This window comes from Gilbertella persicaria, assembly GCF_025201335.1.
Source record: "Gilbertella persicaria strain CBS 190.32 chromosome Unknown B0P05scaffold_40, whole genome shotgun sequence".
Taxonomy (NCBI): domain Eukaryota; kingdom Fungi; phylum Mucoromycota; class Mucoromycetes; order Mucorales; family Choanephoraceae; genus Gilbertella; species Gilbertella persicaria.
In genome coordinates this window covers 207975-232299 of record NW_026252001.1, presented here as the reverse complement: position 1 = coordinate 232299, position 24325 = coordinate 207975, and the positions used below count along the sequence as shown (strand labels likewise).

Here is a 24325-nt window from a genome sequence, read left to right as displayed (position 1 = left end):
TAGATAGCTAAAAAGAAATGAATACAGTGATTATTTGTACATTTCTTACCTTTTGTTGCTTTGGAAGGGAGTTATTATTGGTTTCTCTTAAGCTGTCTACTTTGTGTCTCAGCTGAAGACTACGTTGTTTAAGTGTGTATAGTACAGAATGCTGTGTTTGGTATTGATAATCAGGTGATTTCTTTACACTTTGCCACATGTGTGTTGTGGCTTTACTTTCATTGTGTTCCAAACGAACAATACGTGGAGATGCACTAGCAACACGCATATCTTTAAGTAGCATGCGTGTCTCTCTCGCAATATCAGCAAGAGGTTCTTTTTGCTCCTCATTCTTCTTTGGAGCAGGTAATGGCAATAATTCAAGTGCTCTAGCAAAATCAACGCTCTTCAATTGGGCATTTTCTGCTCTAAGATAACGTATAGATGCTCGTAAGGTTTCTACTTGTCCAGCCATTTCGTAATAGCCACCAGCCATTTCTTGAACATCACTTGATCCTTCTACTTCTGCTAGATCAAATGTTGCCTTTCTCAACAAAGATTGTCGCTTTTCTTCTCGCTTGCTTGCTTCCTTCTTCAGCTGAATGTTCTCCGATTCCAAGGCATCATATTCATGCTGAAGGTTCTCCATTGCTTCAGCATACATTTGTTCTTGGTTTATTGACTTCTCTAAGTCCTCTTCTAGTGTCTTGATTTGCTCGGCTTCCTTTTTAGCCATTTCCATTCTCTTTTCAAGCAAACTAATCTTCACATCCGATTCTTGAAGTGCTTGGTCCTACACACAAACAAAATTAGGTTGACTATAAATATCAGTTTTGCGTTACCTTGAGTCGGACATCTTTAATAAGCTTGATAATCTCTTCATTGTGTTGTTGTAATTTATGCTCTAATTCATGGTTGACTACAACTTCAGCCTTAATATCAGATGCACGTTGAATCCAAGGTGCAACTTTGCTTGTAACTAATAATACAGTCAATAAACATGTATGAAAAACGGTCATACTTACTCTTGTCTAGTTTATCATCTCGCTCAACCTGTGCATATGTGGTTTCAAGTTCACTTGTAAGCGTCTTAAGAGTTCTAAGAGCACTTTCCCACATGGAACTCTCAACCATTTCAAATATCTGATCGCCCTTTTCCCGAATTAATGTCTGAATATGAGAGAGTTCAATTTGCTCATGACTGCCTCGCTTTGTATCGATATAAGCAGTGATCACTTTGTAGGTCTAATTTAGAGAGTTAATATTGTCTATCGTGTCTAGTTTCTAATGGGCTCACATCAAAGCAGAAAGTACACAACTTGGTACTAATAGCATGAAGCATTTTGAACCGATGCAAGTGCTCTGACTTGAGTGTCATAGCTTCTTCAAATTTGTCTTCCAACTGGCGCATCAATTTCCTATGTCAAAATATAAATAAATCTGTTGAGATACAAACGTACATACTTGGCAATAATTTTACTATTCTTTGCAAGTGCAATGAGACGTCCAAGAGGCTCATGATAGTTCATGTCCAATTCAACCAGTCCTTCACTTATGACCAATCCTTCGTTCTGGACAGCATTACTTACTGATTGTTTTGCAAACGTAAATACAACAATCATACGATCAGCATTCAAATCCAAAGCCTTTGTGAGACCAAAGAACTGGTCTGAATTGTTCTTTTCTTGCTGTTGCTGCAAATAAGCCTCAACTAAATGCTCTACTTGTGAAATCACTCGTTGGAGTTCTGTAAGGCAATGCGCTTCATTGATTTGATCTATTCTAAATAACTCAATGATAGCATTCATTCTACCATAAATTGTAAATAGGCAACGTATGACTAACCCTAAGCTTTTACCTTCTTTCAACACCTATCAATTCATGATAGACCTTACCCATCATAGCAAAGGTAGCAGGATCACAGTTTTTGATATGAGTTTGGAATCGCGTAGCCAATGAACTCAACCAGCCAGCTCTTTGCTTGATCTCACAAATAGTCACTAGATTTTCTGTCACATTGTTCATAATCTTCTCACTAATAGGATAGTTTTGGTCTAAATGCTTTACAATCAAAGCAGACTTGAACTCTAGTCGCTTGAACATCAGGAGACAAGAGATGGGGTCGTTTTCTGTCTTGAAGAACGATTCAGGAAGGTAAGGCTGAATCATATTGAGTCTATCATTAGCTTGAGAGGCTTCCAGTTTGCGCAATTCAATGTCAATAGCTTTTGCTTGAGCCTTCATCACCGTTGTCTGGAGTTGGACATTAAGGGACATCATGGCTTGTGATTGACTGCTTAATGTAAGCTTTTCAGACTCTTCACTCTCTTCTTTTCTCTTAAATTCCTTCAGGTCGTTCTGTAAGAGAGCTACAAGTTCTCTAAATTGTTGAATAGTTGCTTCATAATCAGCAGCTGTTTCTTCATTTGCTCTTAGTCTCTCCAATTGTTCTCTTAATAACATGTCACGATGATCAATTTCTGCTTGAAGTTGTTTTTCAGTCTCAATATGGTTTTCTTCCAGTTCATCAGCGAGTTCACGTAATGCTTCAAGATCATCGACCGTAGCACTGAGTTCATCTAGTTTTTCAGTCAAATTCAAGTTCTTTTCGGTCAATTGATCCACCAAGTCTTCTGCACCCAAAGCATCATCTAGCTGCATTTTCAAATCTTCTACCAAAGTTTCTGCCTCGACCAGCTTTTCCATAGTTTTTTCATATTGTAGCTTATATTCTTCTAATTCATAGTTTTCTTGTTCTAATGTCTTGATTTTGTAGTTGAGTTCATTTTCTTGTTCTGTAGTAGCATCTCGTAGTCTATTCGGTTCCCTTTTTAGAATCATAGCTATGGATAATAGACTATCTTTACCTTAACAATGCTTCTTTCAGTCTTTCGTTATGTCTTTCAAGTTGAATGACTTCAAGAGGAGTTCTTTCTTCATTTTCAGCATTAGATAGTTCAGGTGGTTTATTCAGAATATCAGCTTCTCTTTTCAAAATGTCTAAATCAACACTGATTTCTTCTATTCTGTCTTTAAGCATGTTGGTTTCTTGTTGTAAGCTTTCTGCTCTTTCTTCTGCCACTTCTTTGTCTAAAGTGAGCATTTCCATAGATTCAAGTAGATCGTTGTATTTTGATTCGAATGTCTCCTTTTCAGCCATTGTCTCTTTAAGCTCGCGTTTAGTATCACGCACATCTTTCTGTAATTCTGCAATCTTATCTATAGGGAATGTCAGTGCTTATAGAATGATAGTGTACTCTTACCTTGAAGTTTGTTTCGAAGTGTCAAGAATTGCTCTGCTTCTTCTTTAACCTTTTCGTGCTCTCTAAATCTTTCTCGGTCTTCATGGCGTTTGCCTTCAAGTATCTTGAGTTTAAACCGAAGTTCTTCATAATCCTTTAATGGCACTGTCTGTGTTCAAAATAATAAAATAAACAAATTAGAAAAAGCACGTTCTTCATCATACAAATTTCACACCTGGTCTGATTTACTAGTTGGCCTTGAAGACGCTAAAGAGCCATACACCGGTTGTAGCTGTTCTTGTTCTTGTGGCTGAAATTCTTCTTCTTCTTCTTCTTCTTCTTCTTCTTCTTCTTCTTCTTCTTCTGGTTCCTGATTTAAATAAACATTCTCCATTTCTACCACGTTATTTTCTGTATCCATGGATACAGGACTAGTAACCATACCCGAATTTGCATTTGTATTTTGCTGACATAGATTATCAAACTCAGTTTGCTCTAACTCTAATCTGGCTTGCTCTTCATCTATAGTGTTATCTGGAGTAGAAGGAGCTGTAATAGGTGTTCTTGGCTTGATTGTAGTACCAGGTTGAGGCGATTGGGATGCTGGGACGGGAGTAGGAGGTAATGATTGTGTACTTATTTTGGTTTTCTTACTGTTTGGTATCGTCGATTGTTTAGGAGGAACAATGGATTTTCTTCTTGTGTTTGGAATCACCGTACTTTTACTATTGGTTGCAGTACGAGGACTTGCATTGATCGGTGATGACTGTAAAAGTGACGTTGGTCTTCTTTTTGATGTCGGTGCGCCATTTGTAGGAGTTACAGGAGATGAAGGGGCTGCTGAAACGATAGATTTTCTTCTTGTATTAACTGCTGGTGGGGAACTACGGTTGATTTCCTTCTCTGCTGAAGCTGTGGTTGAGCAGGAGCAGCTATTGATTTTCTTCGTTGTGGGGGTGGTGAAGCAGTGGGAGCAATTGATTTTCTTCGAGCAGTAGGAGGTGAAGGAGAAGCAGATCCAGCTGATGCATCCTAAAGATAGACATGAATGGCTGCAGACTAAATATTTATCATTACCTCATTATATAACTTGATATTTGTTGGTCTGACAAATACACCATGGTTTGCTTTACATTCAAAATACCGCTTGCCCTGAACAACGCCGCTATTCTTGCCTTGTGGTTCATCGAGTTCGACACCAATCCATTTTCCTGTTTGGAAACTCGTGTTCCCTATAAAGCGAACTGTTCCTACAAGGTCGTTTACAACTACTCGAGATCCAATAGCAAGATCATCTCGAATAAGAGAAGACCGCTTTATGGCTGACATTATCTCGAAAAGGATTTGTTTCTATAGATAATAAATTAAAGAAGAAAAAATGACAGTATGTAATAAAAAAAAATGAGAGAGAGAGAGAGAGAGAGAGAGAGAGAGAAAGAGCCTTGAAAACAAGGAGAGGAGAACTAATTTATCGAATGAAGCAAGTAACACAAACTACAATTCAATTTAAACGCGGTTAAAAAATAAAACGCGCTTTCTTTTTATTTTATTTTTTTAACATGTCAAAACAATTGATTGCCTTTACAGATACGTCAGATCAAGGTACACAAACAATATACTTGGTTTGTTTCGATATTAACTAGTAAAAAGATAGTAATAACCTGTTTGAGATCTATTTGCCCTGTCCACGATCAAGTAGACGATCTATTTATTTTCAAAATAATAAAGGTCAACTATATGAAGTGCAGAACGTGAAAGGACCCGGTAGAAAGGCTTCTTTTTTGATTGACAGCTATATCTATAAAGGTATATTGATACACATGCTATGTTTATAGTTATTGATCGCCTCTAAAGACGGTGCTGTTCGCTTTATTACTCGTATGGATCCATTGTTTATGGCTCTCCCTATCTTAAACCAAGTGTACAAAAAAGATGACAGCAAATTTAACACCTTAGATGTTATTTTTAGTCGAGAGAATATAAACTTAGAATTAGACTTAGATAGTGATGAAGAAGAAGAAGAAAAATTTGAAGCCTACTCGCAACCTATTGATGTCCATCGTTTGATCACTTTATCAGGATTTACTGAACAATTAGCTCATATGTGCGATATAAAAGGTATAAGTAGACGGTCAACACATATTATCTTATGCATTTAAACAGAGGTTGTATCTGGCTTGTTTGTATATAGATTAAATCCAAAACTTGCCTTAGACTGGCTTACCAAAAAAGTAGATCAAATTTTGTCAAAGCAAGCATTTCAAACTGCTTTTGAATCTACAAAGCAAGACCAGGATTTAATGAAATTAGAAGCAGTATATATTATCTCAAACTATTTAAACAAAGAATGGTTCGACAAGTTATTGAATCACTTTAATCTGATTGAGCCCAAAGAAAAAGAGGCAGAACTGTTGACTAACTATGCTACGAATGCATCTCCAGCTGCCTTTTTTAAAAGAGTTCATCCAGATGAAATGCTGGTCAATAGTTCAGTCGCGAAGGTAAATGATAAAATGTAAACTTTTGCAATCTTATCAATGATTTTTGTGTACAGAAAAAGAAACCTGATGTACCAAGAAGCTTATCCAAAGTGAATACCAAAGGCATGAAATCCCTTACAAGCTTCTTTACTACAACCAAAAAACAATAAATAAACGCATGTTTTAGATGAAGCAATATTTTATTCGACATAAACATGTATTTATACGTGACAAGTTATTGTTTTTCTGAAAATAGGTAGCAAACTACGAGAATAATAGCAATAAGGTAGAATGCATCAAATATACCTTGTAAAATTTTTTCTACCATTCTAATTCATATAATTAGCAATGCATAACTACATGCCTTAAGTACTCACTTTTTTGAATTGATTGAATGATTGTATTGTTGCTGTTGTTTCAAAGGAAGCTCTTGATTAGTATGTTCTTCTTTTTTAGATTGATACCGAGGATTTGCGCACTGTTTGTGGATGGGAATCTTGATATTTGTGTTAGTGACAGTATTCTGACCTTCACGGACAGGCGCAGTAATCCTACAATAATGACTTAAGCTAGTTGGCTGTCCTTGACGTACTTGCTCTTCATCAGACTGTAAGACTAATTTGACTTTTTGATAAATCTTAAGAGTGCCGACAGAGTTGCGTCGAGTTTGGTTTGCTTGAACATTATCCAAATTGGGAAGCTCTTGCTTGCCATTGGTTTGCTGATTCATATTGTTTAAATTGTTGTCAATGTCTTGTGTAGAAGAATCATTATCAAGCGCAGCCGGAGTTGTTTCCCTAAAGATTTCTTGAGAAGTATCACCATCAAAGTCTTGAACTTGAGTGTTATGTTCTTTTTCTTTTATTATTTGAGCTTTGCTAGATGAATCTTCTGCAAAATGAGACTGATGGCTTTCTTCTACTACTGCGTGAGTTGTTCTTTTGTCTCTTTCAATGTTGGATTCATCATGGCCATGCGGAGACAGAGTTTTTTGTGTATCATGGAAGGGATCAGGTTCCTTTGCACGAGAAATAGAAGGGTAAGGCATTTGCTGCACACTTTCTTCCACTCGTTTAAAGGATTTAACAGCAGAAGTAATATGGGAATAAGATCCATGATCGGAAAGGCTTCCTTGAGAATCAAAGTCATTATAAACATGGTGAGTTACAAAGTCATCATCATCATCGTCAAACAAGTATATAGGAGAAGTGCCCGGATCAACTTCGTTACTTTGTTCCTGTATGAATACATCTTCATTCTCATGAATATGCAACTTACCTAGCAGACATTTTTGTTTAAAAAAGAAATAAGAGAAAAAAGAAAAAAGGAAAAAGGAAAAAGGAAAAAGGAAAAAGGAAAAAGGAAAAAGGAAAGCAGATTTGTCAACGAATATATCCAACCATTGATTTATTAAGCACAGTGCTATCTCATATGCTAAGTTATTCTAAGAATAATTAGATTCTGTTGATATGTTGATTAGCATAAAAAGAATATGTGTAAGCTAACCATTTGGTTTTTCTTTTAAACTAGTGTATTTGGGAGCAATCGAGTTTGGTTTTTCTTATCGAAGCACTCCAGAGAAGGCTTGGGGAAGAGGTTTTTTAGTGATCCAAAATTTAAACAACATGTCTTCCTGCTTATGATTATTCTATCAAAAGAAGTTACATGTATATTGGATTGTAAGAGTTCGGAATTAGAGTCTTTACTTTAAGCTTCTTTTATTTTATGATAAAAGCAGTGCTAGAGAGCCTTTAAGCGATGGTAGAAAGAGCCTAGCTGTTGAATATCACTTAAAAAGATATTATTAATGATTAGTTCTTTTCTAAAAACAGCAAGCATGCAGAGTAATAGTACTTTGCGCTTAATTCCTGCATTTGAGACCTTATTCTCCCCCAGCTTAAACCAGGAATGCATCTATTATTTGATAAATTCAAAGTTTCTCTCTTTAACCTCAAAAGTGTCGAATGTTATAGTATGCCTTACCCGCCTATATTCTGTCCATTGAATGGTGCATAAACAAGTACCCACTTACGGATCAAAATCTGCTGAAAAAGGTCTCTTTTCTTCTAATTATAGCGTACAATGAGCTTTAAATGCAGATTTGAAGACAATACTCAAATTTAGCCGACCTTTTCGTCTTAGTAAGCTCGCTTTCTTTTTGTTGGAAGTATCTGGAGATGGTCTTACCTAATTTCGGTTGGATCAGACCTACGTCGGGTCGTTCCAAAAAAATTTCTGATCGAGTTTTGATTTTATCGACAGCTGTATTTTTCATCTTATAGCCTCAAAAAAAGCTCAAAGAGTTGTCAGGTAGAATATTTCCATGAGTAGTATCCTTTGGTCGAAAGGTTATTTTGGCCATTTTGGCCATTTTTGTACAAGTCGCTTTTTTTTTTTGTCCAAATCAACTCCAAAGGCACCGTGGATGTTAGTAAACATAGTTTTTAGATAGCTAGCGTGTTTATTCGTAAATTAGAGTGCTATTCGCTAGGTTCATGTGTCTACGAGAGAAAAAAGTTTGCATCAATATCTGTCTTCCACATCGTTAGGATCCTCATTTCTCTGGTGTCTCTACTGCGTGAATAAGCTATGTGATACCTGATTTCTTTATCAAAAAGTGTTAGACCCACTAGTTTAAATAATGTTTGCTATGGAGGAATACTAAGGATTCATTGCCAAACCACCCATGTCCAACTTCATATAAAAAATTGTTGAGTCTTCAAAAACGAAAAGTACTTCAGAAAAATATTCTTTCTAATATGTGATTTCTGAATGCCAATAAAACAAGGTGTTTCTTACATACATTGTAATTCATGAAAGCACTATATATCCTTTGCATTGAAAGGAAAGGGTAACTACCTGATCCAAAGAAACAAGAATATGGAGACTAGTTTTAGTATGGAGCAATCAAAAAAAGCACAGCAGACTCGCTTTTGAGTCTGCTATGAATTGACATGAACTTGAAAATCACAAATTTTCATTCGAGACGTAAGAAAAATATCGTATTACGCAAAGACTTAGAATACATTACCATCATTTGGTCTAATAAGCGCATAGATTATAACGCTATACGTTTGCTGAGTAAAAGTCTATGCTAGATTAAACGCTTGCCACTACATATTGCTTTGTAGCCTTAGCAAGGGAAAATTATATCAAGCTAAAAAACCTAAAAAAGGAAAAAAAAGTAGGTATTCAAATCCATGAAATTTGTTTTTTTTCTTCTTGTTCTTTTCTTCTAAATAGAATAAAAATAAAATGACACCCTTTAGCAAGATACCAAAAAATGTAGGGAAAATTCGATTGTTTGAACAATGAAATAGACTATTTTGTAGACGTTTGTGCTGCCGACTTCGATAGACAATAGCCTTATGTCTTTCTGGTCAGTTGAACAACAGAACCAGTATTTCATGCTTCAAAAATATCAAGAACCCAAAAATACAGTATTCAAGAGCGTCTTCAGTACTATTACAAACCTGTAAGTAAGCGAGGCTCACTGTAAACAACTAATAATTATTCTTTAGGTTTGATGCAAAACAGTCACCCTATCGAATCCTTTTTCAAAGGGAACCTAATGCAGCGTGTTTACAAATAGCAATTTCAGATACAGAGGATACAATAGAAGCAGCTTGGGACTGGATAAGAATTAACATGGTACCAGAGCTGGAAGAAATGGAAAGCCCATTTGAAAAAGAAGAGTGGATTGTTAAGCAAATGAGCAATATTATATCAGCCACGATTGCAGGTAAAAATAGTATTTGTAAAAACAAAAAAAGTAATGCTTGTATTACTTCAGACAATGATACCGATGACTTGTTACATGATGATACTATCCGCAATGCCTCAAGAACATTTCGACAAATATTTGATGTTCCTTCGAGTGAGCGTCTTGTGAATTGTATGTACACTTACTTGCCTGGGATTATTGACAGAAATGTATGTAGATTATTCCTGTGCTTGTAATAGTAGACAAGGATGGATGTACATTTCAGAAAATTATCTTGGATTTTACTCTTATTTGCTTGGATTTGAACTCAAAATACTGATTGAGCTCAAGGAGGTTAAAAGCATTATCAATGAACCTATTCGAAAACTCTTTCGACATAGTATGCGAATTGTGACGAAATCAGAGCAAGAGGTAAAGCAATGTACTTTGATTAAACAAAAAGCGACTAACAAAACAATTAGTACTTGTTTACAAATATGTTCAAGCGATGTGAGGTAACTTTATTCACTTTTGTTTTCCTTACTAACCTTTTTTTTGTAGGTCTATGAACTTTTGGTCCAATTAACAGGTGACTCTATTCATCGACTTTTGAAGAATACAAACTCCAGTGCATTCAAGAGTGATTCATTTGGACAATTGACAATCAGTGATAGGTCTATGGATAATGACGAAATGAGTACTTATCGACCTTCTGACTTGACGGCTCCTAAAGATTCGCTCAGAAATGTCCTTCAGCTCCGTAAGCGGAATGAAAACTTTCGTCGATTGTTTAGCATACCAGATGAAGAAGAAATTATGGACTCTATTAATGCATGCTACATGTTTGGAGCAGAGGAATCATCTCGTAATAAGCAGGACCATACCATCCAAAGAACACAATATCCAGGAACACTATACCAAACACAGAATTTCTTGGTTTTTGAAGCATCTGAAACTTTGCCAGCTACTGAGCATCAGAAATCCATATGCACCTTTATTTTACCATTATATACCATCACTCGATTTGAACGCATTAACAACGATACCTATAGATCTGCATTGTCTTTTACAACATGGCATAAAATGACACACGTATTGAAAGTGGATGTAAGACAATTGTACGACGTAAAAAGTTATTTATTTTGATTTAGGCCGAGAAAACAGCATGCGAGCAGTTTTGTGATATCTTGAAAGAGGGACTCAACAAAAATGTGACCAAAATGAAGACATCCTTACGGCCTTTCTTGATGACATGTAAATCCGAGGAAATATTAGAGACTCCAGAGGGACCTATTTATATCCAGGACGCTATTGGTGGGTTAGGATTGCAATTCGGTTATCGTAGTGATGCAACAGAAGTGAAAGATGAAAAGAAGCTGCGAATTTGGACACGATATTTCCAAGGTATGTTGGTTGTTGATATACACTTACTTTAATGTAGCTATAGACAATGGTAGGAACTTGACTTTGGTACGTCAACCAATTTTTGGAAAAATGGTGAGAGCTGGTTTACCAAATGCTCTTCGTGGAGAAGTTTGGGAAATGTGTTCTGGGTCAATCTACCTTCGGTTTGCCAACAAAGGTGTTTATCAGCAAATTTTAGATTCACATAAAGATGTTGATTCATTCGTAAAAGATGAAATCGAAAAGGACTTGCACCGGTAAATGATTCTTGAAAATTCGAATGTAAACTAATGATATGGGTCAGGTCGCTCCCTGAGTATGAAGCTTACCAAACATCAGAAGGAATTTCTAGATTGCGAAGAGTACTGACAGCGTATTCTTGGAAGAATACTGAACTTGGTTATTGTCAAGCTATGAATATAGTTACCTCTTCTTTATTAATGTATTTAATCCCATAGAATGAACAAATCTGACCTTTTTTAACCATAGCTACATGACGGAAGAACAGGCGTTTTGGGCACTGAACTCGTTAGTTGATCACCTTTGTCCTGGTTATTATAGGCAAGTTTCTTCTCTTTGACATCATTTAACGCTTTGCTCTCTAGCTCTTCCATGTATGGTGTTCTTTTGGACCAAGTTGTATTAGAGGAGCTTGTGAAAAAGTATATGCCAAAGCTCACAGAACACTTTCAGGAAAGACAGATCCAGCTCTCCGTTGCTTGTCTGCCTTGGTTCTTAACCTTGTATATCAATTCTATGCCACTGCCTTTTGCATTCCGTATTTTGGATTGCTTCTTTTTAGAAGGATCAAAAATACTCTTTCAAATTGCGTAAGTCCAACTCTCCTAAACATGCTTGTCTTAATTTTCATATTTAGCTTAGGTAAAACTGCTCTTTAAAATTGCATAGGGGCTAATCTTTATTTATAGCCATTTTGAAGATAAACGAGAAAGAACTGTTAACAGTTGATGATGACTCTGAACTACTCGTCATTGCAAAAGAGTTCTTTAAGGCTTTGAATATGCCAATGGATGATACAGCTACAGAACAGCATCATACAAAGCCATCAGACATATTCAATAATTTAATGAAGTCTGCCGTAAGTTCTGTTTTTTTTTTCTCGAGCTTTGAATCTCATGTTTCTTTACCTAGTACACTGACTTTAACAAAGTCACTTCTGACCAGATCACAGAACTCCGTAGACAAAACGAACTAAGAGTGATCGGAGGTGTAGAGACTTTCACTAAGCGCAATGCTCTTCGAAACGTAAAGAACACAGTTTATTTCAGTAACGATGAGATCTCCATCATATACGACTACTTTTCTTCTGCTCTTTATTATGCAAACAATCAAGGCAAATCTATCGTACCTGAAATGGACCTGAAAGCATTTACTAAAATGTTGGAAAGCATGACTACTTGGGCCAAATTCAACAATCAAAATAGCAATAATACTAGCAGTGTCATTGCAGGCAATAGTAGTGATTCTATGCGAATCGCTCAAGCCATCTTACAGTCTTTTATACGGAGATTGTTTGAAAATTTCAGAGCCGAGGGTCGAACAGGTATCGCACTTGTTGATACAGTGACAAAATTAGGGGAAATCCTTCGAGGGGTGAGCATCATATATACGCCAGTAAAATCTAATTCATATGTAGGATATCATGTCAAAAGCAGCATTCTTTTTTGCGCTGTATGATAAAGATAAAAAGGACATATTGACCAATCAAGAGCTTTATTCAATGGCAAGTGAATTCCACTTGATCCTATGCCTTTTAGAAATACCTCATCCACTAGATACCATTGCAAACTTTATTTGTCTGAGCGCAGAACAAACAAACACCCCCAAAGCCATGGAGCACTTGCATCAACAGTTGGATGTGTTTGACAGAGACGATATTGGATCAGAATCTGGCGAACTGGATATGAAGAGAGTTTTTGAATTCACAAATGACTTTCATCAAGTGCTAATGGGAACTGAAGCACCAATGATTGAAATTACTTTGCCTATGTTCCGCATGATTGTCCTGACCGAAGAAAGTTTAGATCAATTTATCCAGACTGATTTTCCTCAAAGCTTCAAATTGCAAAAATCACTTGTGGAAAGACAAAAAGGGTTAGGACATGAAATATTTGAAGCATTGCTAGTAGAAGGCAAAAAATTTGCAAGTAACATGACAGCAGCTGGTCAACAAGATAAATTATCTGTTTCAAATACCAAGAACAGGTCAATGCTAACTTGTTCACGATCACCCAAATCAGTCAAATCCACTGTTTCGAATTTTGAAGATGATGATTATGAACTAATATAAATCCTGCTTTTTTTTTTTTTTTTTTTTTTTTTTTACTATACACTTTTTTTTTAATTCATAATACTTTTTTTCCAAAAATGTAAATATTCTAAAAGAAATTGCGACTTAAGCGCTAGTATCTACAATAACAAATTTGGTACGCTTTGTAGTTTTGTTGTCTGATGATGTTGCTGAAGGTTTAGATAAAGTGAATTCTGCCTGCTCGGACTCAATAACACGTCTTTCAAGATCCTTAAAGGGTATGCGGTTAAGCTCCTTGGCTGCATCTCTTGGAGTGAATGGAGCATCTTCTTTTAATGTCTTGAACTTGGGCTTTCCGACAGGAGGGAAAACATCGGCCAAAGGTTCTTTTAATAATTCAGCTGTTTGATCTACACCCATAAGTTGCTCCATTCCCTTGTTGAACTTCTTTTGTAAGGCAACACCCTATAGAATGTGTAGTCAGCTACCTACTCACATTGATTTAGTTATTTTTACATTCATTTCCATCTCTTTTTCGTTGGCTTTTAATTTCAAAATTGCTTCAACACGCTTTAAAGAAATGCCATACTTGGTAGCAAGTTTACGGACTGTCCAGTTTTCAGGATCAGTAACAAAGGCATCATAAATTCCTTGACGAGAAGCATCAGAAAGAGGAGGTCTAGGCTGAAATAGAGGGTTGTTGGGGAAAGGCTAAGAGAAGAAAAAGAGATTAAAAAAACCAAAAACATTAAATGTAAAAATATTTACAGTAGAGCTTAAATAGTTGGTAGTTCCTTTGGCAGGACGGCTAAACTTGGAACCAGGACCGTTGGCCCATTCATGAAAACGACGTCTTCTTCTAGACATCTTGATAGGCTCTACCTCCTCTTCACTGGCTTGTACTTCAACAGCTTCAGGGGTCTTTGTGTTATCTTCTTCTCTACAGTGTGCTGAGAAAGAGAAGAGTCTTTGGTTGCTCAACACGGGAGCTGCAAAGGTCTTTGTAGTGGTAACTCTGAAAAGACCTGTTGCTGATGTCAACAATCTGCTAGGCTGCATGGTGAGTGTATTTAAGAAAAAAGAAAAAAATATAAGTATGCCCTTGTCAAGCTTCGTCAAGAAAGCCACAGTCCTATGTGACGCTCATTTCCAAATTTGGATTTCGAGAAAGACATTGTTTATTTTTTGAAACTTAAGCATTAGAAACGTATTTTTTAGCAGCATTAATGACACATTGAGTCAATGGCTCAGACATTTTAAAAAGACCATCATTGGTGACCATGCGATGTGTAGGCATAGGCTCATAGGTGCCTTCTTTAATTTTGCCTTCTTCTAATTGAACACTGCCTATAATATCCTCAGGAAAGTTGATTCTACCCCATGGAGGGGGATTGCGTTCATCGCCGATATGAAGCCAACTATTAGATCAGTTAGATAGCTCTAGGCAGATGTTCAGTTTGCTTACCCTTCTTTCTGCCATTCAGCTAAAGCCTTCAGATTTGTATCATCCACTTGATGAATATTTTTTCTAAAAACCTTGCTCATAAAATCGACAAATCTTTGATTTTCAACAAAAGTTTTTGGATCTACTTGGTCTTTTTCGGTTGTCCAGCCAATAATGACATCAGGAGTCGAAGCTATTGATTTGCCTTTGATATCATCCGTCGAGACATATGAAATTGCATATCCTTCTTTAGATTTGTCTTGGTGAGCATGGACATAAGGGTAAGCTATTTTAAAACAAGAGTAAATAGCGCGTTGGAAATCGAGTCTTGCTGATCTTACAAGAGAGTGAGATGCCTTTGAGGTTCATAGCAGAAATAGAGAATGCTCTCATTAAGAGAGGCTTATTATTTATTCTCTTTTTGAGCGTAGAGTAACAAACTATCAACATGTTTTAAATTTAATGCAAAAAGATAAAAGAACGAAAAAAAAAGCACTGAAAGACTCTTAACTGGAAATAGGACAATCGGGACTTTGTTTAGACGAATAAGAATTTGTCTGCAAACAGTGGTGAATCCATATTAGACAGAAAATTGGTCTTTGTCTTTTGATTTTACTTTTCAAAAGAATCAGAGTACTTTATAGCAAATTATCAGTCATTGATAAATGAGAAATTAACTACAGCCATTTTGGTCGATATCTCTGATCATACGGCACTAATTCATGATCAAATGTCTCTATAAACTAGTTTGAAATCAGTATCAGTATTCCCTTTCAGACCTCTTACTTCTTGATCAGCTAATACTTTTGTATCTGCAAATTTTCTGTATTCGTCGAATATTGAAGTCATTGACCAATTCTGTATCTTCCTTAGACAACCTACTAAACACCCTATACGATGCTACTCAAATTGATTCAGCATATTATTAGACTTTTCTCTTCATTTTTTCTTACTTTTCCCTTTAAGCAATGAATAAGCACTAGATAGGATGTGTTCATAAATACTTTTTTCTTTTACTATAAAATATATACCTGGATGACTTCTTTTGTCTAATAGTTTGACTAATGCATGTGAAATGTCTTCTGGATTCACTTCCACAAAGGGTTCTTTGTTGCCTTCTGTACGATAATGCAATACTTCAATTCCTTCTTGTTCAACAAAGTGTTGCATTTCTGAAGGATATTCTTCCATGGCAAAATATCTGTATAGAATAAGTGACCTGATAGATAAATAAAGCATACATACAGTATAGTCTTAAGTCCTAGTTTTCTAAGGAATGCAAAGTTCTGCTTGTTGGGATGACCTGATCTATAAACACCAGATGCAATCATAGCAAAGTTGAGAGGAGGCACAAGTGGCATACCTGGCCGAGTATAGCAAATAGGGCATATCTCATAATGTTGGCTAGAGTGATCACCACGGTTGTGCTTTCTGATCAAGACTGTGCTTTTTTCGTGTTCCTCACTCATGTTATTTTTGGGAAAAGAAATTGAAAAAATAAAGAGAAAGTTTTTTTTATTAGGTTAGGATTATGCCCATAATTGGTCCAAGGACTTGATCAAGGAAGAAATGGCAGGCTTTGAGAACTTATCATTGCTTGAAATAGATGAAATCAATTCAGCATCCCACACTTTTTTCAACTATTTAAAGAGCCATTAGTATCTATAATTTATATTTTATCGCTAAACTTACATCGATTGTTTCTGGTGCAACCTTCTTATGAAGTCTGACAAGTAATGTCACAAATCTCAAATAGTTTTTCATGCCTTCATAGTCTAAGCTCTTGTCTTGGTCCTTTACGGATAATTCAATGGTAGCCTTTACTGATTCAGCAAGTTTAGGAACGAGTGCGATGTATTTTTGATTGTACTCTTTAGAGTTCTAGTAAAAGAAAAACAATAAGTACCATAGCTTCATAATAATAAAAATGTTACCTTTCCAACAGTACGTTGAATGATGATGGTTGTCCATTTGCATGCCATGGAAAGTCTATAAATGTTGGCACAATGGGCACGGTTCAAATATGTTGCAAGAGTATCGAGCATATCCCAAGAGCTCAAAGGGTAACGCTGTATCATTTGTTGAATGATACTGGGATGGAAGGATGTGGACTTCTTTGACAAGTATAATTTGACAGAATCGTTGTAGATACCAATGTATTTGCTGACGACCTTCTTTGTCTTTGCTGGTGTTTGCTTGTTCAATTCAAAATCAGCACCACCCAAGATACACTTATGCAAATAGAGGGAGAGTTGATTACACATTTCTGAAAGCTCCTTGGAGGTAGAATGCTTGGCAAAGTCATGAACAGCTTGAACAATATCAAACACAAAATCAGCTTGTTCTTTAGGATATTCGGTAGCTTTAGCAAGACGGTTCTTTAAGAAGGCAATGATTTTTTCAACAAATTGGTTGGTGACAGATTTAGCGGGAGTAGCACGGATAATATTCAAGAGAGGAACAATAAGAGACAAGACGAGAGGATTGGTAGGGTTTTTGCGGGCATAAATCACAATAAGACCCATTACGTTGTTTTTGAAATGTACAACATTTTGTTGCATGGTAGTCTTTTCACTCTTGGCAATCTTCTTTTGCTTGAATACTTCAGCCAACTTTTCGTCAAAAGCAGCCATGGCATCATCGTCTAATTCTTCATCAGAATCGTCGACAGCATTGATACCTTGAGCTTTCATGGCTTCTTCAATCTTTTGACGAAGCTCTTCATCGACTTCTTCATCATCTTCAGATTCAATTTCTTCGACATCATCCATATCAATCATTTCAACATCGTCATCTTCCTCGTCTTCGTCATCTTCACCAAAGAGATCATCAGCTTGTTTATCGTCACCAGAAGACAAGATGTTCAAAAGCATTTCTAAGGATTGCTTAGTCAGTTTATGAGAGAAGATTTCAAACACTTGTTCAGCAAGATTCTTAAGGACAGGTGATTCGTTGGTCAAGAAAGAAACAAGAATATCAACAATTACATCAATAGGGTCTAATTGTCCCTCTTCTTCGTCATCTTCAGTCTTTTTTGACTTCTTCTTTGTGGCTTTTTTAGGAGCACTGAAGGTCTTTTCGTAACAATCAGTCAATTCTGTCAAGACAGAAACACCTTCAGATTCATTGATCAACGTATGAAGAATAATGTTGAGAAAGAGAATTTCAAAACCACGTTCGACACTATCATGAACTTCGGTCTTATCCATCTTGGTAATCTTGGTTCTAAGTTCCTTGACAATCTTGATGGCCTTTTCTGTTGCTTCACGAGTTTTGGGAGCAAGAGTCATACGGGAAGCAAGCTTCTTGTTTTTTTCAAGGGATTGATAGATTTCAAAAACTTGGTAAGCCCATAATTCACCACTGTTGGTGATACCATGTAACTTGCGGGACTTGACAGGAGTTTCGGCTTGAAGTTGCTTCAAAGGAGGCAACTTGCTAAGTGCAACAAGGACAACTTGGAAGCGTTCTTGGCATGTCTTGACAGAAGCTTCAGACAATTCAGGAGTAAGTTTGTGAAGACCACTCAAGTAAGATTTAGCTTTATCAGTGGACTTTACTTCAAAAAATGCATGGGCCATCAAAAACTGAACAAGTTCGGTGACCCAGCTTTCTTCCTTGGGGACCTTGACATTAGTAATCAATAAAGTCATTTGATTCAAAGCCCATTCACGGCTAGTAACACTTGAGCTTTCATCACTCTTGACAAAGGTTTGAGCGAGGTATTCAAGGTAGGACTTGACACCTTCAGTGTCTAAGGTGGTTAACAAGTTTTCAACAATCTTGGTACGAGTGATACGATCAAAGTTTTGGTGACCGTTTTTGCCCAAAAGTTGGGTGATCAATGCAAAACCAACTTGCTTGTTCTCTTCAGCAACACTTTGAATGACTTGAGCCTATTTAAAACATATCAGTACAACTAGATTATTTTTTAGAATCAAAACTTACAGTGTGTCTAGCAGCCTTATTCAAAAAACGATCTTCAGAAGAAAGATTGTTGATAAAAGTTCTCATGAAATTAGCAGTGAAAATCAAGGGCATTTGTTCAGGAGAAAGACGACGCAACACTTTTTCAACAAGTTGAAAACCCCAATATTTACGACCATGAGAAGCATTGATGTCAAACATGGTGTCTACACACTTATTAAGACATAATTCGTTTTGGCATACGAATACTTACTGTCAACAGCAGCAGTCCAAAACTCTTGGAAAGAAGCAATTTGCTTGGGTTGTTTCTTTTCGAAATAGACAGAGAGAAGAGGATCCCAAACAGAGTGAAGCTGAGGCTTCCAATCAGCTAACGCTTCTTGTGTGTCACTAGGAATTTCCTTAAGAATGTTGGACAAAATGTTCAAGTTAGCAGGATCCAAGATGGTGGTGCTCTTCCATTTAGCAAACTGTGCAGACAAATCGACATTGTCAAGTTTTCGTTGAATTCCGACTACAAGGTTAAGTTGATCGACATTGGAAATAGGTCCATTTAAAAACAACTCTTTGATCTTTTCTGCAGTTTGTGTTTGATGCTTGGTATCCTTCAACTATCATCATATCAGCATCTTATGCTATTATTGCCCAAAATTACTTACGTAGGGGAGCATGTTGATTACCACATGGTGACAAACTTCAGCAAGGTAAGACTTAGTAGTTGCCATTTCATGTAAGTTTTCAATGATACGAATGATGTCTTCAGTAAAAGTAGAATCTCTAGCGATCATTCCAGCAGCAACTATTGACATTAAACCAAAAAGACGACCAAATAACATATCACGAGTCTCGTCACCACTCATAGATCCAGTTCGTTCGGTGTATTTGAACAAGAGTTCAAGAACAAGTTTAGCTGAGATAATATCGACAATAGCAAGAAGCTACACTTTTGTTACTAAACTTTTTTTCTTTACAAAAAACACTTACTTCAGTTAAAGCTAGGGAGAAACCTTGACGAGCACCTTGTCTAGAAGAAGCAAGACCACGGAGAAGACGGCGGACAGCATAAGAGACGTCAGAAGCACAAAGAAGGTCAAGCTTCTCTTCGGTATCAACAATATCTTGCTTGTTTTCCAAAGTCTCTTCGTGATTCTTTTGAAACTCGGCAAGTGTCTTTATAAGTGAATGAGCTGCTATTTGTCTAGCACTGGGATCAAAAGAAGCGAGATCCCAGTAAAGTTGAAGTGTTGTGGTTGCCATATCTTCTTTTTGCAACTAGGTTAGAGGAAAAAACTTCGAAGACGTCAAAAATTACCCAAAAAAAAGTTAAATCAAGGCAGAAGTGGCTGGATAAGTGACTACTTTTACTGCTCGATAGCTTTTTCAACTCCGTATTTGGTAACTGGGATTTGTTTTCTTATGCAACCTGAGCACCATAGCTCTTTTTGTTTCATGAAATAAGTCAAAATCAGACTATCTCTGATACTACTAAGTATTTTGAAGACATACGAGCATTTTAAACAAGAAAAGGGATATGTCCAAAATGGCCAAAAACTGCCTTGTCGATAGGTATTCCCTCGAGAGAATCATTTCATTCGCCGACATCCTGAGCATCTTTTGGACTTTGAGAGACGAAGAATGTCTCTGATAGTAAAACTCGTTTGCTAACTGTACTACAAACGTGACGAAATATGAGCAAAAAGCCTTCCAAACGTTTTTGCCTATTCTCTCAATGTTTTGGCAGAAAAGTTGCTAGAATTCTGACATTTCGGTAGACTCGGAAAGTAAAGATCTACAGCTTTTGTCACTGCACCAAAGCCCAATAGCTGCGTCTTTATGCAGTTCTCAGCAAACGCTTGATTTCGGATGCGGCGGGAGAAGAGTTGAGTTGAATCGGTTTTCAATCTCCCCTGGTAGCCATCCTGTATGTCCTATGTCCATTTAGCCCTACATTTACATTGTAAATCAACCATGTTTCTACTTTTTTATGTTCTTTAGCACTCTGGTTAGCATGCGATGGCTTTCGTAAGTTCATTGATAACAAGTTCTATATGACACCTAGAGCAAAAATGCTAAAAACACAGCTTAAACAAGCCAATCTTTGATGTGCCATTGCTCGACAACCTGACTATCAGAATAACCCAGCAATTGAATGGTACCATTGGCTTTGCAGTTTTGTGAAATTTATGTTTTGACTCAGGAAGAGCACGAGGGCTCGTGAAGATAAAATCAAAACTCGGTCAGAAATTTTTTTGGAACGACCCGATGTAGGTCTGATCCGACCGAAATTAGGTAAGACCATCTCCAGATACTTCCAACAAAAAGAAAGCGAGCTTACTAAGACGAAAAGGTCGACTCAATTTGAGTATTGCCTTCAAATCCACAATCAAAGTTTGTTCCGCACTTCAATCGATAGAAAAAAGGCCCTTTTTAGTAGGTATCGATTAATAAATAGACGCTGTTTCTAGTATATTTTGATACATAGATTATAGACGAAAAAAGGGATTAACATGGTTGGTAATTTTACGGCTGAAGTGATGTTTCTTTAAAAAAGAGATCTGCAAAATTCATATACCGCTATCCCTTTTACTCGCTGAAAAGTAAAGCCATCAATGTAGTTAGCATAAGGAATAAACATATAAAAGCATAGTGTCTCTTCGAGATATTGATTATGTCACTTGATTGTTACAAACATGGCAAAAATCAGTTTATAAGTTGAGCTTTTTTTTTAAAACCATTACTAGGTAATACAGTGTTACTCGATAATTTTTTCACCTAAACCTTATGTGTTGAGAAAGCCTTTCCTGTAATGCATTTTTAATGGTACAAAGTTTTTTTTTTGCTTAACTACAAAGTATAAAAAGCATCAAGTTTCTCTTTTTTTTTATTTCTCTTTCTTTTTAATGGACAGGAACTTACCTAAACGCTTGACTCAAAAATTATAAAAAAATGATCAAGCAGTTGTTATATCTGCTTTTTTGTTTCGTGCTCTATGTAGACTGTAAATTTCCGGTTGAAATCACGGATCCTCGCATCAAAATCAGTCCTGCTCTTCACGATGCTTCCACAGTTGTTTATAATGACAAGATATACGTTTATGGCGGAGGACAGCTCAATGGGAGAAAATATTCCAACAAAATGTACGTCTATGAATTTTTTGAGAACAACGGCAGCGTTTCTCTCTCACTTGAAAACATGCAGAATGAAGGTCCCAATTGCAGTAGTTGTGGCGCAGTCTTGTTGCCTAACACAAGCAAGATGCTCATATTGACCTATGATCATTCCTTGATTGATACATGGACTGACAATCCAACAAATATCCCGCCAGTTCTACCTTATATATATGATTTTGAGACTAAACAATGGTCTGTTGAGACACCCCATCCCACATTTTATCCTGGAAACCAAAGCACAGATATATTCGGTGCTCGATTTGGACACAACACCATCATGGCTCAAAATGGTATGATTTACGTGATTGGCGGTAGTGCAGTATGGGGTGGATCTAACTTGCAACATCTAAAGTGTCTGACCTCGACATGGTATTACAACAGAACCGACTTTAGTTACAATGCATTACCTATAGAGGCGCCCATGTGTTACCATTACTCTACTGCCTTTCCTACAGCAATGTATGCATGTTCACTACAATCAAAGTTTACTAATTGTTTTTGTGTGTGTGTGTGTACTACTAGATCAAGTAATTATATTGCTTTAACTACTGGATTGACAGCAAATTTTACAAGACCTTCGGACTATAATGTGACACACGCTTTTGAATACGTACTCTATCGTTACTCAACCTACTATATCATGCCTTATTTTGCCAGTGTGCTAGATACTTCTGTCAATCAATGGTTGAGCGTCAATCTCATAGGTAATGGAGCGCCACCTCTAAGCTATGGCGCCACAAGTCAGTACAATCCCAGAACAGGTCTAGTTCACATCTTTGGAGGATATGCTTTTGATGTAACTGGCTCTGGCTACACGCTTCGAACAGTGTCCACGTTAGATACAGCTAAAGGGCAGTGGTTTGAAAGAAGCAGCTTACCACCTAATATGGGTAATGTGACAGTAAGATATCTTGCATCTTCTGCCATTGTGAAGGACAAGTATTTTGTTACTCTTTTTGGTATGTACTTGTTTCATGTAGTGCAATTGAACTTACGTAGTGTTTCTTAGGAATGACTGAACAAGCTACTAGTTTTCTAGACTCAAATGATATTGATGTACTACGTATACCCAAAGAGCCATCCAGTGGCGGCTACAATTACTCTGAATTTACCATGGACTGGCTAGATTCAGTATTGCCGTCTGATAAAAGTGTCAATAGAAACGGACTTGAGGGAAAATACATTGTGGCTATTGTCATACCTGTCGTATTTTGCTTCCTAGTTCTTCCAGGTTTGGTCTGGAAACGGTCTAAATTTAAAAGAGGTGTAAAGAAAATGGTCTTGTTTGCTTTATGGGATAAGAGAAACGGCGAGCCTTATTGGACTGAATTTGGAAGACTACTCTTTAAGCTATTCTCTTTATTGGTGATTCTTGCCTATTTGGTATTTTCTAGTTCCAATATCAAGAACAGTAGTATTTCTTCTAGTTCAAGTAGTGTTCCAGTCACTGAAATGGATTTTCCAGGTAAGAACGATAGAAAACGAAACCATTTTAACTGTGTTTATTGTCAAGATGTTCGAATCTGTCTAGGTGGTTGGATAAGTGATGCGCAAAATTCAACTTTAGTTATGCCAGATCTCACTTGCTCAGTCATTGCATCGAACAATGGCACCATTACTAGTTGCTCGGGCATGATTGAACCTTTAGATAGCGCCATTCATTTACCTCTGTTTGTGGATCAAAAGACATATGCCAAATGCTTCTTGTTTCGATCAGATAGTGAAAAGTTTCGCTCAACATCTACTTTACCCACCATTTCCTTCCAGATATCAGGCATCATCAACTATAATAATGAAGCTATTTATGTCAGCATCTATGACCCTAAAAACAATCCAAATCGCTACATCTTTTTTGACGAACCCTTGCCAAGTCAGGCTACCGATAAAAAAGACGTAGAGACATGGGCTATCAATGACAACGATATCAGTGATGTCGAGAACACCTTCTCTTTCTATGCTGAATCAAGTGCCTCTGTTAAATACAAGCTAACAGAATACAAAAAAGTAGATTCGACCGTGGGTTGGAACTACCTTGGTGGATTTTTTCCTCGCTATCTTACCATGAACAAATTGAGTACACAGCATAGTATTCCTACAGCTAAAAACTCCTTTCTGGCAGGTCCAGGGTCTACTAAACATCAATTATCTGAAATTTTGATATCTCCTCTTGTATTTGAACAAGAAACTGTGACAGAAAAGAGAAATAATACTGTGTTGGGTGCTTTAGGTGCGTTAGGTGGTATTATTGGCTTACTTAGTTTGTTGAGAACTGTTCTTTTTGGAAGTAGACCATCTTCACCCTGGGGACTAGTGCATTGGATGACGAGTAACCAACAAAGTGCTTTATTATCTCAGACATTGGACGATCAATTACTTTACTCCAAAGGCGACAAAGAAATGACGGCTATTCCATTGTCTGAACCAGTGCATGAACGCTTTTCTGAAGCATTCTATAAATTAAGTGATGAAAAAGGAGTATACAACAAAGAAGAGAAAATGGAGAGTGTTGAATTACGTCTTGCACGGTTAGAAGCAAGAAACCAAATGATGGAAATTGTCCTTAAATCCTATTATTTGGATGATACAATCTATCAATCGCTAAAAGAAAGACGCGAAAAGAGCACAGAAGAGGCACCTGTGGTTGAACAAGTTTTGTTGAATAACTTTGACAATAAAAACCTTTCTTCTCTGTATTTTTTTTTTT

The 24325-nt window shown here is 36.8% G+C and overlaps 11 protein-coding genes across 11 annotated transcripts; 5 read left to right on the top strand and 6 right to left on the bottom strand.

Annotated features, from left to right (window-relative positions):
• Positions 1-7: 7 nt before the first annotated feature.
• B0P05DRAFT_476190 (dynein associated protein-domain-containing protein) lies at positions 8-3642 on the bottom strand (the record flags this gene model as incomplete). Its single annotated transcript, XM_051574886.1, has 9 exons — positions 8-772; positions 822-958; positions 1005-1224; positions 1277-1397; positions 1444-1788; positions 1838-2794; positions 2847-3198; positions 3243-3390; positions 3457-3642. The coding sequence occupies 9 exons, from the start codon at positions 3640-3642 to the stop codon at positions 8-10; spliced, it is 3231 nt and encodes a 1076-aa protein (XP_051431943.1).
• Positions 3643-4307: 665 nt separating this feature from the next.
• On the bottom strand, positions 4308-4511 carry B0P05DRAFT_439408 (CAP Gly-rich domain-containing protein; the record flags this gene model as incomplete). Its single annotated transcript, XM_051573740.1, has 1 exon — positions 4308-4511. A coding segment is annotated over one exon (204 nt), but the record flags the coding sequence as incomplete, so codon positions are not given.
• Positions 4512-4760: 249 nt separating this feature from the next.
• Positions 4761-5933, top strand: B0P05DRAFT_554700 (ribonuclease H2, subunit B). The gene is made up of 5 exons (XM_051579703.1): positions 4761-4823; positions 4872-5027; positions 5076-5339; positions 5385-5722; positions 5776-5933. The coding sequence occupies exons 1-5, from the start codon at positions 4781-4783 to the stop codon at positions 5869-5871; spliced, it is 897 nt and encodes a 298-aa protein (XP_051431941.1). The 5' UTR covers positions 4761-4780; the 3' UTR covers positions 5872-5933.
• Positions 5934-6166: 233 nt separating this feature from the next.
• On the top strand, positions 6167-6988 carry B0P05DRAFT_554699 (uncharacterized protein). The gene has a single exon (XM_051579702.1). The coding sequence runs from the start codon at positions 6600-6602 to the stop codon at positions 6981-6983; it is 384 nt and encodes a 127-aa protein (XP_051431940.1). The 5' UTR covers positions 6167-6599; the 3' UTR covers positions 6984-6988.
• A 2361-nt stretch (positions 6989-9349) lies between these two features.
• Positions 9350-9661, top strand: B0P05DRAFT_476300 (uncharacterized protein; the record flags this gene model as incomplete). The annotated part of the gene is made up of 2 exons (XM_051574897.1): positions 9350-9443; positions 9495-9661. The coding sequence occupies 2 exons, from the start codon at positions 9350-9352 to the stop codon at positions 9659-9661; spliced, it is 261 nt and encodes an 86-aa protein (XP_051431939.1).
• Positions 9662-10651: 990 nt separating this feature from the next.
• Positions 10652-13119, top strand: B0P05DRAFT_580979 (rab-GTPase-TBC domain-containing protein; the record flags this gene model as incomplete). The annotated part of the gene is made up of 9 exons (XM_051582059.1): positions 10652-10808; positions 10852-11065; positions 11113-11250; positions 11298-11369; positions 11414-11638; positions 11686-11690; positions 11738-11907; positions 11961-12422; positions 12466-13119. The coding sequence occupies 9 exons, from the start codon at positions 10652-10654 to the stop codon at positions 13117-13119; spliced, it is 2097 nt and encodes a 698-aa protein (XP_051431938.1).
• A 105-nt stretch (positions 13120-13224) lies between these two features.
• B0P05DRAFT_476283 (uncharacterized protein) lies at positions 13225-14139 on the bottom strand (the record flags this gene model as incomplete). The annotated part of the gene is made up of 3 exons (XM_051574894.1): positions 13225-13545; positions 13690-13791; positions 13849-14139. 3 exons carry the CDS (start codon positions 14137-14139, stop codon positions 13225-13227), a joined length of 714 nt encoding a protein of 237 aa, XP_051431937.1.
• A 97-nt stretch (positions 14140-14236) lies between these two features.
• On the bottom strand, positions 14237-15016 carry B0P05DRAFT_554671 (uncharacterized protein). The gene is made up of 2 exons (XM_051579701.1): positions 14546-15016; positions 14237-14498 (listed from the first exon to the last, which is right to left on the bottom strand). Exons 1-2 carry the CDS (start codon positions 14623-14625, stop codon positions 14273-14275), a joined length of 306 nt encoding a protein of 101 aa, XP_051431936.1. The 5' UTR covers positions 14626-15016; the 3' UTR covers positions 14237-14272.
• On the bottom strand, positions 15017-16014 carry B0P05DRAFT_554668 (protein-tyrosine phosphatase). The gene is made up of 5 exons (XM_051579700.1): positions 15770-16014; positions 15556-15725; positions 15478-15503; positions 15311-15424; positions 15017-15267 (listed from the first exon to the last, which is right to left on the bottom strand). The coding sequence occupies exons 1-5, from the start codon at positions 15991-15993 to the stop codon at positions 15202-15204; spliced, it is 600 nt and encodes a 199-aa protein (XP_051431935.1). The 5' UTR covers positions 15994-16014; the 3' UTR covers positions 15017-15201.
• Position 16015: 1 nt separating this feature from the next.
• Positions 16016-19745, bottom strand: B0P05DRAFT_599091 (DNA polymerase phi-domain-containing protein). The gene is made up of 7 exons (XM_051583193.1): positions 19436-19745; positions 19111-19389; positions 18705-19062; positions 18473-18657; positions 16459-18420; positions 16217-16405; positions 16016-16164 (listed from the first exon to the last, which is right to left on the bottom strand). Exons 1-7 carry the CDS (start codon positions 19706-19708, stop codon positions 16054-16056), a joined length of 3357 nt encoding a protein of 1118 aa, XP_051431934.1. The 5' UTR covers positions 19709-19745; the 3' UTR covers positions 16016-16053.
• Positions 19746-21239: 1494 nt separating this feature from the next.
• On the top strand, positions 21240-24057 carry B0P05DRAFT_231156 (uncharacterized protein). Its single transcript, XM_051573281.1, has 4 exons — positions 21240-22580; positions 22631-23086; positions 23135-23848; positions 23910-24057. Exons 1-4 carry the CDS (start codon positions 21398-21400, stop codon positions 23930-23932), a joined length of 2376 nt encoding a protein of 791 aa, XP_051431933.1. The 5' UTR covers positions 21240-21397; the 3' UTR covers positions 23933-24057.
• The last annotated feature ends 268 nt before the right edge of the window (positions 24058-24325 follow it).